General features: G+C 44.9%; 1 protein-coding gene across 1 annotated transcript; it reads right to left on the bottom strand.

The window, feature by feature from the left end:
• Positions 1–1,676: 1,676 nt before the first annotated feature.
• Positions 1,677–14,561, bottom strand: NOB1 (NIN1 (RPN12) binding protein 1 homolog; the record flags this gene model as incomplete). Its single annotated transcript, XM_079724033.1, has 9 exons — positions 1,677–2,309; positions 5,120–5,264; positions 7,499–7,596; positions 8,202–8,402; positions 8,497–8,625; positions 8,834–8,908; positions 11,402–11,532; positions 14,242–14,374; positions 14,496–14,561. The coding sequence occupies 9 exons, from the start codon at positions 14,559–14,561 to the stop codon at positions 2,040–2,042; spliced, it is 1,248 nt and encodes a 415-aa protein (XP_079580159.1). The 3' UTR covers positions 1,677–2,039.
• Positions 14,562–20,192: the final 5,631 nt, after the last annotated feature.

The following is a 20,192-nucleotide window of genomic DNA, read 5'->3' as shown; positions in this document are numbered from 1 at the left end:
TTCGTTTCTGTGCGAGGGCTTTCTCTAGTTGCGGTGAGCAGGGGCCACTCTTCATCGCGGTGCGCAGGCCTCTCACTGTCGCGGCCTCTCTTGTTGCGGAGCACAAGCTCCAGACGCGCAAGCTCAGTAGTTGTGGCACACGGGCCTAGTTGCTCCACGGCATGTGGGATCTTCCCAGACCAGGGCTTGAACCCGTGTCCCCTGCATTAGCAGGCAGATTCTCAACCACTGCGCCACCAGGGAAGCCCAAGAACTTAGAAATCTTGTACCTGGCAGGTTTATTCACAAGTAATGAGTTACCATCACTTAGGGTGATGCACTGAGGACCAATGATCACGTATGTAGCTTTCTTGCCCAGTGTGCACCACCTCCATCCAATCATGAAGAAACATCCTGTCAAACCCAAATGGAGGGACATGTTGAAAACCCAGCTTATACTATTAAAAGTCAATTTCTCAAAAGACAAAGTCTGAGAAACTGTTTAGATTTGGGGGGAAATGCTATGAAGGACAGTATTGGGACAATTTGGTAAAATTTGAATTGTTATACATTAGATAATAGTATCAATGTTAAATTTCCCGAATTTGATCACTGTGCTGTGATTATGTAAAAGAACATTGTTTTCCTTTGTGTGCTTCTGTGTATAGAAAGGGAAGAAGCAAATGAGGAGAAATGTTAATAATGGGAGAGAATGTTAACAATGGGAGATTCTAAGTAGTAGAATACTGAATTTACCTGGATGACTGACATGGTTCAATTAAGTTAAAAAAAAGGGACTTCCCTGGTGGCGCAGTGGTTAAGAATCCGCCTGCCAATGCAGCAGACGTGGGTTTGATCCCTGGTCCGGGAAGATCCCATATGCCACAGAGCAACTAAGCCTGTGAGCCACTACTGAAGCCTGTGCGCCCTAGAGCCCGCAAGCCACAACTACTGAGCCTACGCACCGCAACTACTGAAGCCCGTGCACCTAGAGCCCATGCTCTGCAACAAGCCACCGCAACGAGAAGCCCGTGCACCGCAATGAAGAGCAGCCCCTGCTAGCCGCAGTTAGAGAAAGCCCGCACGCGGCAACGCCAACGCAGCCAAAAATAAATAAATAAATTTATTTTAAAATATGGTAGCTCTGGGCTTCCCTGGTGGCACAGTGGTTGAGAGTCTGCCTGCCGATGCAGGGGACACGGGTTCGTGCCCCAGTCCGGGAGGATCCCACATGCCGCGGAGCGGCTGGGCCCGTGAGCCATGGCCGCTGAGCCTGTGCGTCTGGAGCCTGTGCTCCGCAACGGGAGAGGCCACAACAGTGAGAGGCTCTCGTACTGCAAAAAAAAAAAAAAAAAATATGGTAGCTCTTAGTTTTATTATGATAAACTTTCCCACAAAAAGATAGACCTAAATGCTTGATCTTTTTTTTTTGCAATACGCGGGCCTCTCACCGTTGTGGCCTCTCCCGTTGTGGAGCACAGGGTCCGGACGCGCAGGCTCAGCAGCCATGGCTCATGGGCCCAGCCGCTCCGCGGCATGTGGGATCTTCCCGGACCGGGGCACGAACCCATGTCCCCTGCATCGGCAGGCGGACTCTCAACCACTGCGCCATCAGGGAAGCCCTAAATGCTTGATCTTTGGTGCACACCTTAAGTAAGTAAGTGTTTGCCTCAAATTACCTAAGAAGAAGCAAAAAAAAAAAAAATAGAAAAAAGAAAATGCACAGAAGCTTGCAACTATATTTATTAGAAATACATTATCACTTGGAAGTTCCCTTCTTTAAAGGTTGAAGATTTGTTCCAGGCACTGTTTCTTCTGTTTTAATCAAAGTCCCCTCAACATGGCAGTAATCCCGGCTCTCTGGATGCACACAGCCCAAGGGATGGTGGGTTCCACCACAAACCCAACCCGAGGCACCACACTGAGTCCTGGGGCAGCACTATAGAAGCCAGGCCTCTTCTGTGTCCAAGTGGTTGTGGAGTTGGCACAGCTGGGGACCTGAGACGTGGGTCTCCTGGGCAGTCACAGCATCAGTCCAGCTTGCCTGTGGAGCTCACGCTTCACCTTTTCTTCACAAACTTCTTTCTGGAAGCATTGGGATTTAACCGTCTCCTGCCGGCTCCCAAGGTGCTGTCTCGGACCTGCAAGGTAGCTGACCGGCTGGAGATGTCATTCTCTGCAAAGGGAGACACCCCAGCTATGTAGTCAGGGGCAAACACGTCAGTTTTCTGCCTGGCCTTTCGGGAGAGTCGCAGCTGAGGGAAGCGCTGGTCCTCGGTCAGGTGCGGGTTGATGGCGTACTTGCCCCCTTTGGGAGTGGGGAGTGAATACTGCAAATAAGACGAGGAAAGGCCATTAGGAGGACGGGGATTCGTACTTATACACATCAGATCCTGTTACGTAAAGCTTACCTGACAACTCTGCACGTAGGCAGACGACACCAAAGGAGTCTATCGTCACTGCCTACTGTGCACTGAGTACATGACATGCATCTTCCCAGTTGAGCCTACTCTCACCTCACAGATGAAAAGCAACATGGTATTTTGACTACATTCCCTCAACAAAAGACAGAAAGAATTACACTAAAACACAGAACCCTAGTAGGCAGGTACCATTTTCATAATGGTATAGGTTAGCACTTCTGAAATAACTAAACACACACACACACACACACACACACACACACACACTCCAGTTGAACAAAATTATAATTATGGAAAATGGTGTTATGAAGGGTGTTATGGATATTAGAGGGAGGGCTAGAATGAACTCTGTGGTGTTGAACTGAAACTGAAGTTATAAATTCAATTTTTAATACAGATAAGAGAAAAAATATTAATATGTGTATTTATATACAATATTTCCCATCTTTGTCCACTGTGGGCCTAGAATTAATGACACCCTAGGACAATGAGCACACCCATTGTCCAGTGCCCAGATCTTTGCTTCTAAAAACTTAAGAGCTCCTTAGAGAAATGGCTGATTCCAGGGCACAGGCAGGGAGGTGTAAGAGTCGGAACAGCTTGCTGTGCCAGAAAGTAAAAATGTTCAAAGAATAACTAGGGCACATCAAAAAGACACAGAAGCCATCCTGAAGGGGCTCCATGAACAGTTTGAGTATCAAAATAAATAAGGATAGCAATGGATCACAGCCTACAGACTACAATAAAAATCCATGCGACCACACTCATATAAATGATATATGGGAAAGTTCCTCTTTACAGCAGAATGGCAAGTAATAAATATGGAGAAGAAATGATGCAATTAGAAAATCACCATTTGGCAACCTTCATTGTAAAAACTGATTCAGATGACTTTAACCAGTAAAAATTTGATGAGAAACAGTATTCACACAGTATCAGACTATCTTTCTCTAAGTTACTTATTAATTACAGATAATAACCTTGCAGGAAATTCGGTAATCTTGGTTTTGGTAATTATATTGTGGTTACACAAGAAACCTCCAACTAAGTGATCAAAGTTATTATCAGCAGTAAATTGGACACAGCCTGAATCTAACCAGGAGGAAACACCAGACAAACCCAAGGTAAGGGAGAGTCTACAAAGTAACTGCTTTGTACTCTTCAAAACTGTTCAAAAATGTCAAGGTCATGAAAGTCAGCAGACCTGAGAAACTATTTCAGTTTAAAAGAGACTAAGGAGACAGGACAATGAAATGCAACAATGAAATGCAACGTGTGATCCTAGACTGGATCCTGGACCCCAAACAAACCCCCTTCTCTTGCTGTAAAGGAAATCTGTGGCAAAGTTTGAATATGGTCTAAGGACTCCCCTGGCGGTCCAGTGGTTAAGACTCTGCACTTCCAATGCAGGGGGCATGGGTTCGATCCTTAGTCGGGGAACTAAGATCCCACGTGCCACGCGGCACAGCCAGAAAAAAAAAAAAAAGTCTGAATATGGTCCAGATTAGATAGTATTGAAGTAATGTTAACTTCTTGGTTTTGGTAATTGTATTGTGGGTATCTAAGACGAAGTCCTTGTTTCAGGAAACACACACTGAAGTATCTAGGTGCAAAAGGGCATCATGCACAATTTACTCTCAGATGGTTTAGGGGAAAAGAAAAAACATACATATAAATGATAAAGCAAATATAGTGGTGATTAAATTGGGAAATCTAAGTGAAAGCTAAATGGGAATTATTTGTACTATTTTTGGCAACTTTTCTATAAATCTAAAATTATTTCGGGGCTTCCCTGGTGGTGCAGTGGTTAAGAATCTGCCTGCCAATGCAAGAAACATGGGTTCGAGCCCTGGCCCGGGATGATCCCACATGCCATGGAGTAACTAAGCCCGTGCACAACTACTGAGCCTGTGCTCTAGAGCCCGCGAGCCACGACTACTGAGCCCATGTGCCACAACTACTGAAGCCCGCGCACCAAGAGCCCGTGCTCAGCAACAAAAGAAGCCACCGCAATGAGAAGCCCATACACTGCAACGAAGAGTAGCCCCCGCTCACCACAACTAAAGAAAGCCTGAGTGCAGCAATGAAGGCCCAACGCAGCCATACATACATAAATAAATGTATTAAAAACCTACAAGATACCATTAAAAAAAATTATTTCAAAATAGAAAGTTAAAAAAAAAACAACAAACCTTTCTAACGTTAGTGGCATGCACCATACCTGGAGAACTCAGAGCCAGGTCAGCCACACTCATACTTGCCTGTCAACCCTTCTCTCCTGATTCCTCAAAACAAATCCACCCCGCTGTGTATCCAGCCCAGGACTCTTGTGCTGAGTATTTACACAACTTTCCCTTGTGGTTCCTGAAGCTTCTTGACATTCTACCCATCCTCACATTCCCACACAAATCCATCCTCCACCGTCCTGCAAACCATCCCTCTTGGTGACCCCACATATATTTGGCCCTTGCTTTTTACCGTGTGGAATTACTGGTTATTTCTCCTTAGACTGCAAAGTCCTCTAAAACCTCACAGGGAGGTTGAGTTGTGAGCTCTCCCCACCTGCCTTGGTCCCTGGATCACAGGCTTTCAATAACTATCTTTAGAAACCAGGAGGGTTTGTTTGTCCTCTCTGATCATTTCGATCCTGGTGCTAAAAGGTCTCGCTTCCCCGACCTGGGCCCTGCTGTTAGGGGAGCAGGAGATGCGCCACTCACCCGGAGGCCCCGAGGATTCAGCACCTTAGGGTTGCGGGAAAAGTGCATGCACAGGGTTCCATCGTCGCTGACGGTCACAGACACCTTCTTCAGTGTCTTGTTTCCACATTGTGCACAGAACACTCTGCTCATGTCAGATGTTGTCCTGCAGAAACAAAGGAGATGCATCACACTGGAGCCAGAGGCAGCAAACCCCATCCCCAGAGCACAAGGTGAGTCTCGGGCCTCAGAGGAGACACAAGAAATGGGGACAGGCTGAACTGCACTGCACACATCCCAGACCAAGGCCGCCTGCCCTCACGCTGCTGATATAAGCACACTGCTGCTGCACGGCTCCCACGGCAAAGGTAAATGACACAAGAAGCAAGTTAGTAAGTAAGAAAACTGAGCAGAATGTTGTTACAGTAATAATGAACTCTTACTGAATTTTATTAGGCATTATTCCACAAGTTTAATGTCAAAATAACCTTATGAAGTTGGGTTCCCCATTTTACGGATGGGGAAACGAAGGCAAGGTAAGGCAGCTTGCTCAAGGTCACAGAGCTAGTAAGTGGCAGGTATAAACCCAGGGAATCTGGCTCCAGAGTCAGTGCTCTTACCACCACCATACTTTCTCAAGGGTCATATTATTACATTACTCAACTATTTCTGAATACCTTGTGCCCAAGTATCAGCCTAGGCATTAAGCCAGGAGGTGGCTCTGGAGGTGCTGAGAATTTACTAACCAATAGGAAACACTATCAAAGCTGCTATGATTGAATGGGTGAATGGGCTCAAGGCCCAACGATGGACCCTGAGCAGGCAAAGCTGCTGTTGTCAGGGACCAAGCAGGAGCCCTGGTGTCTGTCCTTGAGGAATTCACCCTCAGTTCCCAGAGATAAGGACACAAGAGCTGCATGAAACTGCCAGAGAAGCCAGGCCCTTTCCTGAAGTCTCTGCAAGTGAACTAAGCAACAGGGGCTAGGAAATAATTATTTTGTGCAAGAAACCATTCAGTCACTGGGGTTAATCTAACAAGAATGGAGAACATTTCCAAGTGTTTCTAAGAACGAATGTTAATTTGAGGAACTTAGAGCTTTTGTAACAAAGGACAATGGGGGAAATGAGATTTCATGAAGCAAAAAGCTTTACCGTCATGAGCCTGGCACGTTTACACACTAAAGATTCAAAGAATGCAGAGGCAGTTTTGAGGACTGGCTCCCCAGCAGACCTGCAGAGGACGGTAACAGAGACGGGCCCCGAGCCACGTGGGGGAGCCGGGCTTCATCCAGGCTACTCCACCGTCAGTGGAACAGCACTGGGGACACAGGGAGAGACACCTTACTGCTTCGGAAAGCAGTGCACACAGGCCTCCACAGTAAGGGGCTCCACCAGATACCCGACATGATGGCCACCACGTCTAGACTGAATCTGTGGAAAGGCTGGAAGCCACCAAGTTCCCAGGGCCACGCTTCACTCAACAGCAGGGCTGCAGTATAATCTCTTCCATTCCAACCAGATCTCGTATCCGGGGGCCTCTCCACACAACACCAGCCCTCACCACGAGAAAAACCAATTCATGAGGCAGAAAAGAAATGGGGAGGAGGGCATGGTCAATGAACTAAACAGTTCACCTCAACGGAGCACTTCCTATGCGCCAGACAAGCACTCTTTTATGTGACGATCTCCCTAGTTCCTCACAACCACCTTTCTAATTTTACATAAGAAGAATCTGAGATACAGAGAAGCTGACCAACTTCTGCAAAGTCACACAGCTACTAGGAGACAGAATCTGGATTGGAACCCACATAGTCTGGATCCAGAGTCCATTTTTTTTTTAAATAGAAAATTTCAAACATAAACCAAAGAGCACAATGAACCCTCATGGACCCATCACCCAGCTTCATCTCTACCCTCACCCATTCCTCCCACTTCTGTTTTATTTCAAAGCAAGTCCCAGACATTATCCCATCCATAAACATTTCAGCACTGACTGCTAAACGACTAGGGCTCTTTGCTCCAGAACCCACACCCTTAATCCTATACACAAAGGTAAGGACAAAAAACACGTGCCCTCATGCCGCGGAGCAGCTGGGCCTGTGAGCCATGGCCGTTGAGCCTGCGCGTCCGGAGCCTGTGCTCTGCAACGGGAGAGGCCACAACAGTGAGAGGCCCGCATAACAACAACAACAAAAAACACGCGCCCTGGCTTTGTCAGGTGGGAGGTCACTGGCCACCTCTGTGCCCTGGTGGGGGCAGAACCTGGCCCGACTAGGAGTGACAAGGTGGAGGGAATGCCTGCACACAAGGCAAGGCTCTCCTTCAAGAAGTCTGTAGAAGGTTAAGGAACAGAGGAGTGTTCAACAGAGGGGCACTGAGCCCAGGTTATCGGCTACATACTTGAAACAGCCATGGCAGCGCAAGATGTAGCTCCGGGTCTCGCGGATCAGCATGCCGTTCACGGCCAGCACATGCAGCCCCATCTGGAGCAGGACATTCTGCAACCAACAAGTTAAAGGGAAACTGAACTCATAGCAAAACCAAGAATTGTTTAATATCTGCATAATCACAGTTAAAAGAACTTCCCAAACCCTGGTTTGGCTCATAGAGGGCTTCTGCTAAAGAAAAGCAAGCTTAGGATACCTCTCAAGACATGTAAACTAGGACAAGGACCCAGATTTTTCTTATCTCAAGTGCCATGGACTGTGATCATCATTTCGCCAAGGCCTCCTTTAGCAATCTCTCTTAACAGAGACATTTATTGTGTCAGAGCAAATACACTAATTTCTGGACTGAAAACCTCTACAGTCTCCAAATACTTAACTGAGCACAGAACGTTACGCACACTGAAAGAAAAGCAGCAACAGATCATGAATACTGAACATCAGAAATTTAATATACCACATACATTCTATAGGTATACTATGATTCCCTAACCTCCAAGCAAAACTAAAAATTACCAAAGAGCACAGACAAAGTTTCTAGAGCCAGGAAAAGAAGCATTACACAACAGCCCTGTACACACCCCCAGAACTCCAAAGGACCACTGCCTGTAACAGGTATGACACCAAGCCCAGGGCCAGCCGATGCCCATTCCACCCACCTGCATGGCGAAGTCTGTAGTCACACAGCCGACCCGCACATCCTTTGGGATGGCGCACTGCTTCATCTCCTGCTGGACCTGCTTGATGTTGCTGGGGGTTATCCACCCACCCCCGTCATCATCACTGTCTTGGTCCTTCCTTTCTTCAAATCCATTCTCTTCGTTCTCCTCCTCACTTGGAATAGCCTCACCTTTGTCAATCTGAAACGTTAACAGAATTCAAACTTCTCGCCCACAGGAGCAGCCGCGAGACGCTAGTCTGTTGTCATCAGGAGATCATAAAGCAGGGCCTTACCAGCAGCTCCTGCAGTTCATGATCAATATTAGGCAAAGGATTTCTCCAGAACACAAAGGAACTGAATTCTAGGTCCTCAGGCTCACCGACTGGGTGTCCATGTTCTACTGTTCCTCGTGCGGGTTTAGGCTGAAGTTAAAAGAAAAATAATTTTAAAACCTGAAAATTGAGAGGGTTATAGATGAAATGATATACGATATACAAGCCAGATCAGACAAGGATGGACAAACTATGGTATCTGTCTAGGTAAATTTGATTCCCTCTAAACAGACAATTTGTGGAGATCTGACATGTAACAGAAAAGAGCATGAAGAGCCTGGCCTGTCTAAGAAATTACCTTTGAGGGCAGATGGAAACCAGAAATGTGTAGAGGAGTTTCTGGGTGCTGAATTGATGAACTCACTTTAACCTTTAAAAAGAAAAGAAAAAAGTGACAGCTCTAAGCAAAGAAATACAGATTGAAAATTCAACATGGAAGAGTAATTTAAAAAACAGAAAACAAAATACTTCCCCCTGGTTATTGAAATAAAAGATATTCAATGTTTTTTAAGAAGTGGGAAACATAAAAATATATGTAAAGAATTTTTTTTTAAATAAATTTATTTATTTTTATTTTTGGCTGCGTTGGGTCTTTGTTGCTGCGCACGGCCTTTTCTCTAGTTGCGGTGAGCGGGGGCTACTCTTCATTGAGGTGCGTGGGCTTCTCATTGCGGTGGCTTCTCTTGTTGCAGAGCACGGGCTCTAGGCGCATGGGCTTCAGTAGTTGTGGCTCGCGGGCTCTAGAGCACAGGCTCAGTAGTTGTGGCGCACGGGCTTAGTAGCTCTGTGGCATATGGGATTTTCCTGGACCAGGGCTCGAACCCGTGTCCCCTGCATTGGCAGGCGTATTCTTAACCACTGCGCCACCAGGGAAGCCCATAAAGAATTATTCAGGGATTCCACTACTACCAAATAACCACCTTAGGACATTTCTTTTTTGTCCCTAGACATAAAGGTTTAATGAACATCATTATGTGTAAAACTTGGAAGTATCTTTGGTTATATCCTTAGGATAAATGCCTAAGAGTGGAATTGCTGGGTCAAAAGACAGGCTGTTTTAAAGCTTCTGATACAAAACAGCTAACTCCTGCCCAAAAGACTGCAGGAAAGGGCAATTTTTAGGAATCTCAAATTGACAGATGCCAAAGCAGAAACCCAGCTGAGCCACAAAGTCAGAGTTTATATAAAACTATTCCCTTCACTCCAATCGCCCCAAAACATTCTGGTGACACACAGATGTCTATATTTTAGGCATCACTTTTAGACTTCTTGGATTGGAGGACTCTACACTTGGTTGAAAACAAGTGAAGGCAGTTCTGACTAGAATAGAATCATGAGCCCACTACAGTTTTGATGACCTTAAGACAGTGGAGATCAAGTAATTCTTTGCAAACACTACTTGAAATTACTTATTACAATATAAGGTTAATAATCTATCTTTCAAAATCCCCTGGCCTGGAAACAGGCAATGGGGTCCAGGCACAAAACCATTAGTCTCTTCAACTTAGCCAAGCTGGACAAGTCCCTAAAAGCACAACAGGAACCCAGAATTTTAAAGGTAGCAAGAGTTGAAAAAAATGGTAATCATTTAAAGTGTTCTTTCTTGCTTGCTTCTGGAAAAGAATTCTATTTTTAAAAAACTAGTGAGAGGGGCTTCCCTGATGGCACAGTGGTTAAGAATCTGTCCGCCAATGCAGGAGACACAGGTTCAAGCCCTGGTCCAGGAAGATCCCACATGCCATGGAGCAACTAAGCCCGTGCACTGCAACTACTGAGCCTGTGCTCTAGAGCCCGTGAGCCACAATTACTGAGGACTGCGCACCTAGAGCCCGTGCACCACAATAAAGAGCAGCCCCCACTCGCCACAACTAGAGAAAGCCTGCCCGCAGCAACGAAGACCCAAAAGAGCCAAAAAAAAAGAGAATATTTTTACTTTCTGCATTTTATTATTTTAATTTATTTTATCTATTTGGTTGCACCAGGTCTTAGTTGAGACAGGCGGGTTCCTTAGTTGTGACATGTGAATTCTTAGTTGCGACATGTGAATTCTTAGTTGCAGCATGGGGATATAGTTCCCTGAGCAGGGACCGAACCTGGACCCCCTGCATTGGGAGCAGGGAGTCTTAACCACTGTGCCACCAGGGAAGTCCCTGCATTTTTATTTTTTTTTTTTTATTTTTTTTATTTTTTTTTTTTTTGTGGTACGCGGGCCTCTCACTGTTGTGGCCTCTCCCGTTGCGGAGCACAGGCTCCGGACGCGCAGGCTCAGCAGCCATGGCTCACGGGCCCAGCCGCTCCGCGGCATATGGGATCCTCCCAGACCGGGGCACGAACCCGTATCCCCTGCATCGGCAGGCGGACTCTCAACCACTGCGCCACCAGGGAGGCCCTGCATTTTTAAATTTAACCAACCTTACCAAGAACCTACAGGTCAAGACTGAGACATGCTTGCTAATTGCAATGTATGAACCTTATCTGGATCCTGATCCAAACAAGTAAACTATTTAAAAATTGTTATAAAATAATTGAGAAATGTGAACACAGATTGGATATTTGATGATATCAGGGAATTACTATTAATTTTGTGTAGGTGTAATATTGGTTTTGTGGTTATTTTTTTAAGAGACATACCTTATCTTTAGAGACACACCAAGAAATATCTATCAGTGAAATGTTAGGCTGTCTGAGTTCAAAATATTCAGGGCTGAGGTTGGGTAAAGATGAAAACAGATCATGAGCTGACGACTGTGGAGGCAGAATGATGGGGACACTGGGTCCATTATACTATTCCCTCTACTTCTGTACATCTGATAGTTCTCATAATAAAAAGTTAAAACAGATAAAACCGACAATCTTTCTTATTTACCTTTTCTGGTTCTTGTTTTAGGTGAGACACCCCAACAAACTCTGCTTCCAGCTGGTAGGTAAGTGCCAGTACTTGGATATCTGTGGCAGAGAGGCTGGGATAGTCTCCAGTTTTCTTTGAAAACTCAGTCACTGTAAACAAGAGATTCCCAACTTCAGTTAAAAGCAAAGAGCTATATGACCTTGGATAACCATAATGAAAGTATGAAAAGAACTTAGGATCAGTATCCCAAGAAAAACCTCTTAACACTTTCATCCATTTCCTGATCTTTTTCTATTCATAAATGATACATTTGTATTCTCTATCACCAAGATTTCTGCCAGTTAGGTTTACAGTGATGTCCTTACTGAGTGCAGATGAAGGAACAGAACAAAGTTAATAGAAAGTCAACAGAAGTTAGCATAATGTTTGCAAATGAGAGTTCCTTATCTAGACTTTGGTATTATGTTTGAATAGAAGGTCTCTTCTCTCCCAGCAATAAAATTCTCTAACAATCCATATTAATAGAATGATCAGATTCCAAAATGGGACGGAAAGCTGATTCAGCCAATAATTGTCATCTATCATGAAACAAAAATATTGGGTTATTCTGTAACAAGTATCAGACAGTTTTTTATGTAAACCCACCCAACAAGAAAACCCACATCCCTATTTAACACAAAGTAAACTCCAGCTGTTGCTATTGTTATTCTCCTGAGACATCAATAACAAACACATATAATATCTTGACACATTAACAGAAAGGTGTCTTCTGCTACACAAGGAACAATAAGTATATGGCTCACATTTTCTAAAAATGCAGCTATTAATTAACAGCAGCTAAAATTTAGTGGGGGGCTTCCCTGGTGGTGCAGTGGTTGAGAGTCCGCCTGCCGATGCAGGGGACACGGGTTCGTGCCCTGGTCCGGGAAGATCCCACATGCCGTGGAGAGGCTGGGCCCGTGCGCCATGGCCGCTGAGCCTGTGCATCCGGAGCCTGTGCTCCGCCACGGGAGAGGCCACAACAGTGAGAGGCCCACGTACCGCAAAAAAAAAAAAAAAAAAAAAATTGGTGGGTACTCACTATGTATCAGGCAGTGTTTAAAACTTTTCATTTTATCCTTCAGCCAAATCTTTTTTTTAAACTGAAGTATAGTTGATTTACAATGTTGTTAATTACTGCTGCACGGCAAAGTAACTCAGTTATACATATACATACATCCCTTTTTAAAATATCCTTTTCCATTATGGTTTATCATTGGATATTGAATATAGCTGTCTGTGCTATACAGTAGCACCTTCTTGTTTATCCATTTTATATATAAAAGCTTACATCTGCTCGCCCCAACGTTCCCCAACCCCCTTCCCCTTGGCAACCACATGTCTGTTCTCTGTCTGTGATCCTGTTTCTATTTCAGAAAGGTTCATTTGTGTCACATTTTAGATTCCACATATAAGTCATATCATATGGTTATTTGTCTTTCTCTTTCTGACTTCACTTAGTATGATAATGTCTAGTTACATCCATGTTGCTGCAAATGGCATTATTTCGTTCTTTTTTATGACTGAGTAGTATTCCATTGTATACATGTACCATATCTTCTTTATCTGTTCATCATCAATGGACATTTAGGTTGTTTCCATGTCTTGGCTATTGTGAATAGTGCTGCTATGAATATAGGAGTGCATGTATCTTTTTGAATTACTATAGTTTTGTCTGGATATATGCCCAGGAGTGGGAATGCTTCAGCCAAATCTTATGAAGTAAGTACTGTTAGTATTTCCTCAAAAAGATAAGTAACTTGTCAAAGATCACACAGCTAGGATGCTGGAAAAAGCTAAAGAAGTCACAAATAGTGTAGGTAACAACATCTCCATTATCAGCCTTTAAACCCTAAAACACTTCCAACCACCTAGGTCCTTTCCTGGGCAGGATCATTGCCTTGATTCCTAACAAGAGAACAACGCTGACTCCTAAGCCAAGTGAGAGTTGTTTAGTTTTCTTTCAGGACTAATGTATGGCCTAAAAGCCATCCCTTTCTCTGACTTGAGGCTGGCCTCCATATCCAAAACAGTCATCACTCTTATCTACTGAAAAGAAATGGGCGAGAGTAAGAGATCTGGGTTCTTCTATTTAAAAAAAATTTTTTAACATCTTTATTGGAGTATAATTGCTTTACAGTGGTGTGTTAGTTTCTGCTGTATAACAAAGTGAATCAGCTATACATATACATATATCCCCATATCTCCTCCATCTTGCAGCTCCCTCCCATCTTCTATTTTTAATCCAAACAAATTTACTGAATACTTACAAAGCGCTGGACACTGTGCTGAGTGACATTATTCCTCATTTAATGCTCCCAGCAACCCCTGGGGTAGGTACTATTGTTAATCCTATTTTACAGATGGAGGCAACCGAGGCCTAGAGCATCTGGGTGATATTCCCAAGGGAACATAACTAGTAACTGGCAAGGCCTGGCTGACTCATGACCTAGAACTCCTCTCTCCCACCACGGTCTCCTAGACCGTGCAGTTTCTTTTATTTACTTATTTATTTTTTGAATTTATTTATTTTTTTATACAGCAGGTTCTTATTAGTTATCCATTTTATACATATTAGTGTATACATGTCAATCCCAATCTCCCAATTCATCCCACCACTACCCCCACCCCACCCCCCGCCACTTTCCCCCCTTGATGTCCATACGTTTGTTCTCTCCATCTGTGTCTCTATTTCTGCCCGACCGTGCAGTTTCTAAATCAATTCTGATAAAGTATCCGGACTCCGACTAGAACCAGAGCAGGTTCAGTCATCAACCCGGGAACCAGCTTCGCCATTAACACCGGGCAGAGACACTCACCCAGCCGCACGTATTCCGGGAAGGGCTCCCTGAAACGCAGCTCGTAGGGCAGGACTGCGAGCCGCCTGCGCGTGGCCTTGTCCCGAATCTCGCTGACCACATCCCGAATGGTGTAGATGTTCTTCCCGATGTCCTGAGGGGAGACCGGCCCAACTCACAACCGCCCGCACCACGCAGCGCGCTGCCCGATTTCCCAAGCTCCTTTAGGGGCCACCAGCCCAGACCCCGCTCCTCTCCGCCGGAGCTCCCTGTACCTGCAGAGCCGCGTCCCGCAGGAAAGCCCCTGCATCGGCTACAACGTGCTCCACCGGCGGCGCCATCTTGGTCCATCGAGACCGGAGCGTGCGTGCGCATGCAGATTGCGCCCGCCCCTCTGTCCGAATCTGGGCCTCTGGGAGCCGGGAAGAGAACCCGCGGCTAAGCCGCGTCTCCTGGCGGCCGCGCCAGCATCTTCCGGCTCAGGGCTCCCCGAGCGCATGCGCGGTGAGGCCGCCAGCTCTGCCTGGGGGGTGTGGGCGGGGTCAAACCTTGGGAGGGGCGGGGGGGGTGCTACCCGAGGAAATTCGCTTTGGCGTCTGCTCCTTAGCTCCTTCTTTACGCTTAAATGCAAATAGTCTGTATTAGTTTCATTGTTAAGAGTCAATCGATACAGATGCCCTAATTTAAAGATCACAACAACCCTATGAAATAGGTACTATTTTACAGGTAAGGGGTAGCTGCTCAAGAAAACTAGGCCCAACTAACATGGATAGTGGGGTATCGAGATTACACTGAAACAAACCGACTCAGAGCCGCTTTCTTACCACTGTGCCATACCGACCACTGCTTGCTTACTTACCCCCACTTCATTTTGAGCAACTTGGGTCCAGGATCTCTTACGCCACTTACATAAGCAAGGCTCATAATTCCTTGCTGCGATTCCATAATTGAGATCTGGTCTGTTAGAAATTCATGCTGGCGAATTTTGGCTGAATGATGACTTGAGTTTTCAGTCATCCATCTTCAAAGGTGTTGAGTTATTCTAAACTTTCTTTGTCAAGTCTTCACTCCCGTTTTTACCCCTTGGTTATACTATTTTGGGGCGTGGTACGCGGGCCTCTCACTGTTGTGGCCTCTCCCGTTGCGGAGCACAGGCTCCTGACGCGCAGGCTCAGCGGCCATGGCTCACGGGCCTAGCCGCTCCGCGGCATGTGGGATCTTCCCAGACCGGGGCACGAACCCGTGTCCCCTGCATCGACAGGCGGACTCTCAACCACTGCGCCTCCAGGGAAGCCCACCCCTTGGTTATATTTTATCCATCGTACCTCCAAAAATTGTTCACTGCCCTGGGGGGGGGGTGGTCTTTTAACAGGTGCCCAAATCCCTTTTCCTTCCCCAGATGTCTCAATTTTTTTTTCTTTTTTGCGGGATCTTAGTTCCCCAACCAGGGATCGAACCCCGGCCCCAGCAGTGAAAGTGCCGAATCCTAAGTGCCTAGACTGCCAGGGAATTCCCTATCATATCAATTTTTTTTTGTTATTTCTCAATACTTTGAGTTTCTCTGCAGAATTTTACAATGCTGACCATTTCCTCTTTCTGGACTGTCTCCTTGCCTCACTTTGGTGTTACATCACTATCCTGGTTCCCCTGTGTCTCTGATGATTTCTCACCCTCCTTCACTGCCATCTCTTCTGCCTTGCTCACGGGGCACCCACCACAAAACTGTCTTGGCCTCTGTGTCCAAGTTTTCTCCTTCACCAATACTATATATCCCCAAGGCTTATCACAATTATCGCATTATAGGAATGCCTTTGGAATCTACAGGTCCAATCCCTGTTTATTCCTTAGCCTAGCCGTTGGCCACATCTTTCTGAAAATTTTTGGCATCTTAACTCAGGAGGAAGGTTAAAACTAAAGTAGTTTTCTCTCCTGCCCCCGCTTAAACTTTCTTCACTGGTTGAGTTCCTATTTTTACGAATGGCATTACCAAAAAAGACACTCAAGGTAAGAATCTCTGAGTCATCCTTATTCCCACTCTCAACCCATACTCCTCTTGCTAAACTTTATTGATGTCACTTCTGAATTGTTTTGAGGTGCCTGGGTCTCCTCTCCATTCATTCACCTTACTCTAATCAAGTTTTTATTTCATGCCTAGAAAATATAATCCACTCAACGCTAATATTCCTATCTCTAAGTTCTTCCTCAATTGCTCCTGTTGCCTAAAAAGGGAGGGAGTATATAGAAACTAGACTCCACAATAAAAGAGGTTTATTGAAGTTGGCAGTAATTCTGTAGACACTAGGATGAAGAAGAATGATCTAGATCAGTGTTCTCAAACTTGACTGTGAATTAGGATCACCTGGAGAGCTTGGAAAACTAGATAGCTGGGGTTCATCCTCAGTTTCTGATTCAGTAGGTCTGGGCAGGGCGGGAGAGTCTGCATTTTTAATATGTTCCAGATGATGCTGATGCTGCTGACCTGGGGCCACACTTGAGAACCACTGATTTAGGGGAATAGCCAGGGAAAGAAAGATCAGGCTCTGAGCCATTCACTTTCTAGTAAATATTAAAAATACTTGTTAATATAAAGGGTTTCTTTTTTTTTAATGTATTTATTTTATTTATTTATTTTTGGCTGTGTTGGGTCTTCGTTGCTATGTGCGGGCTTTCTCTAATTGCAGTGAGCGGGGGCTACTCTTCGTTGCGGTGCTCGGGCTTCTCATCGCGGTGGCTTCTCTTGTTGCAGAGCACGGGCTCTAGGCACGCAGGCTTCAGTAGTTGCAGCATGCAGGCTCAGTAGTTGTGGCTCACGGGCTCTAGAGCACAGGCTCAGTAGTTGCGGTACACGGGCTTAGTTGCTCTGTGGCATGTGGGATCTTCCCAGACTAGGGATTGAACCCGTGTCCCCTGCATTGGCAGGTGGATTCTTAACCACTGTGCCACCAGGGAAGCCCGGTTTCTTGACATTTTGTAGTTTTTGTCATTTTTTGTAATACTTTAATCCCTTTTCTGTTTCCCTGTAACACTTGCTAGTCTTCAAGTCCACTGAGGCCTTAGAAGGACTCTTATTTAGTGAACAACTAAGTACTGAGAGCTAATTTATACCACCACAGTTTGGGTGATATAACAGTTATGAACAAAGTGATATTTTGTGTAGTGTCTAGGGGCACCTTCGAGTTTATGACCTTGGAGCCAAATCTTGAAGGATGAGTACAGCAAAGGCATTGAGGTATGAAAGTCCAAAGGGAGTGTGCAGGGAGTTGAGGGTAGTGCCTGTGGTAGCACAGGGTGTCTGGGGACAGGTTCTCTCAGAAGTGAAGTGAACCCTGAAACACTTCAATTGTTTGAAGCTCCTTGTTTTTTAAAAAGTGAAGAAATCTCAAACATTATTATGAAGTTATGGTCACTTGAAACAGTTAACCTTAACAAATTAACACTTTCAAACATATGTAGAAGAACTCCATGTATAACTTATCTGGAGGTAATGACAACTTTTACATGTGAGGCCCTTTATGAAAGAAACGTCTTGTGTGCCAGTGAAGAGTTGACTTCACTTCCAGGACTGGAAAATGTACAAGCTATGAAACTATATGCTTAACAGTGGGGTAGGGGAGATATAAACTTGAAACAGTGGGGTAGGGGAGAGAAAAACTACATGAAATCAGTAAGTATCCCTAGAATTCCTCTGGACTTTCCTGGGAGTGTCCTGGACTTTCTTGTCTCTGCCTTTGCCCTTGTTTTCTCTTCTGCCTGAAAATTCTGCTGGCCAATCCCTGCATACTTAAGTCTCCAGGAAGCAGCTCAGTTGTTTCCTTTGTAAACTGGTCCTCATTACCCAAATCAGATTTTTCTCCAAGGACGGATTTGAACCCTTCTTTCTCACCATACTTAAGACATTTTGATTCTATCACTCAATAAGCAGTTATTACTTCTGCTTTGCATTGTACTTAATTGTGTGTCTTCTTTAAGTAGGTTGGAAATCAGGGACTGTGTTTTAGGGGTCTTTCTCCTTAAATGAACATTTCAACTTACTTTTTAACTTTTGCAGGGCACTTTTATGATGACATATTTCAGATATTTTATGTGTCTGAAAAAAAATCTTTGTAGGACCTTCAGCAATGAGTTCAGTGCTCAATAAATGTTGATGAAGTCTATTCATTAAACAGATTGTTTAAAGAGGCCTCCTATGGGCCAGGTACTGCTTTGAGAGCTGGGTTATAGCTCCTGTCTTCATAATTTTTGTAGTGGGAAACAGACTTTATGTATATATATATATATATATATATATATATATATATATATACACACACACACACACACACACACACATACATACACACATATTCATATGAAAGTCAGATAGTGCTAAGCTGAGGAAATATGGAGAGAAAAAATAAAGCAGGAAAGGGCTGCTAGGAGGGGAAGGAAGAGATGAGTTGCAATTTTAAATAGGGTGATCAGGAAAGGCTTCACTGAAAGGGATAGTTAAGAAAACATCTGAAAGAGATGAGGGGGTGAGCCAACTGACTATCTGGGGAAAGAGCTTTCTAGGAAGAGGGAAAAGCCAGTCCAAAGGCCCTCAGGCCAGAGTGGCTGAAGCAGGGTACTGAGTGAAAGAGTAGTTGGAGATGAGATGAAATAAAGGGGAGGGGTGGGATGTATCACCTAGGGCCTTTATAGGTCGAGGTATATATTTAGCTTTTACTTCTTTAATGCACAGTGAGAGCCTGCCTTGCCTAGTCCCTTTTTTCCTTTTGGTGAACACCTACTCAAATGCCACCAAATCAAAGAGGCCTTCCCTAATTCCCCTAGGAGAGAATTAGTACAACTCCCATCAATGTTACTAGAGAAATTTTAGTAGTTTTTTAGATAGGAATTAAGGTGTTAAGAGAGAGCTGTAGATCCTTGAAAGGCCATCTCCTGGATGGATTTGGAATGGCAAAATAGAGACTAAATGCTCAACCAGTTCCATTTGTACGCATAACAGGATCCATCCAAACTGGAAGACCCAAAAATAACAATAATTAGTGCACAGTGCTTAGAGCTAATTAGGTGATTAGCATTAATTTTAGTTAATGGTGATTAAAAGTGAAAAATTGAGCCTTCATTCAACTTGTCAAAGCTGAAGTTCTCAACCATCAGTAAAGAATATTGATTTAAAATGTTTTTTCTAGTTCATAAAGGTCTGTCTACTCTGTATACTAAGGAAATGGGGGTTAGTTTGGTGTGGTGGGGCACTCTATGGACCCCAGCAAGAGTTTTGGAGCCTTTCTGCCTTTGTTTCATGTCACAAGAACGGATGCTCCACAAAAGCGACTTTTGTGTTTCTAGAGCCTAGAACCGTGCCTGGCACATAGTAGGTTTTGGGTCAGATATAGCAAATTAAAACACAAGATGCCTAATTAAATATGAGTATCAACAACAAGTAGTTTTTTAGTATAAACATGTACTGTACCAGGCAATATTTGGGGCACACCTACGTATTAATGGTTGTTTATCTAAAATTCAAATTTAACCGGGCGTCCTGTATTTTAATATGGTAACCCTGAGTTCAATAAATATCTGCTGACTTGATTGAACGCCTCCTCTCACTTGTAAAATGGGGCTAAGACAGGCCCGCCCTCGGGGTTGATGGGAGGAGTATATGAAGCGCCTGGCACTCAGCGAGCACTCAGTTTATTTGATTGCTCGGGGACCATCTAGCGAGTGGAAAACCCTCCCACTTTTAAACATACAGAGGATAAGAAGGCCTTCTGGCCAGAGGTTCTCAGGCCTGGCCTAGGTTGCACACACCTGCGGTCCGGCCAGCCTTTTCCGGGTCAGGTGACCGCGTGTGGTCACGTGACCTGGCCCGAGTGCGGGCGGTGGAAGGCGGAAGTGGGAGAGGAGTTGGGCGCCGCTTCTGTGGCCGCAGCAGGTAGCGAGCACCGGCTCTGGGGGCGCGGCGGGCGGGCGGGGGCGCGGGGAAGTCC

The sequence above is a fragment of the Hyperoodon ampullatus genome, assembly GCF_949752795.1.
Source record: "Hyperoodon ampullatus genome assembly, chromosome: 18".
NCBI lineage: Eukaryota > Metazoa > Chordata > Mammalia > Artiodactyla > Ziphiidae > Hyperoodon > Hyperoodon ampullatus.
Note: the sequence above shows the minus strand (reverse complement) of the source record. Positions and strands in the feature narration are given on the sequence as shown.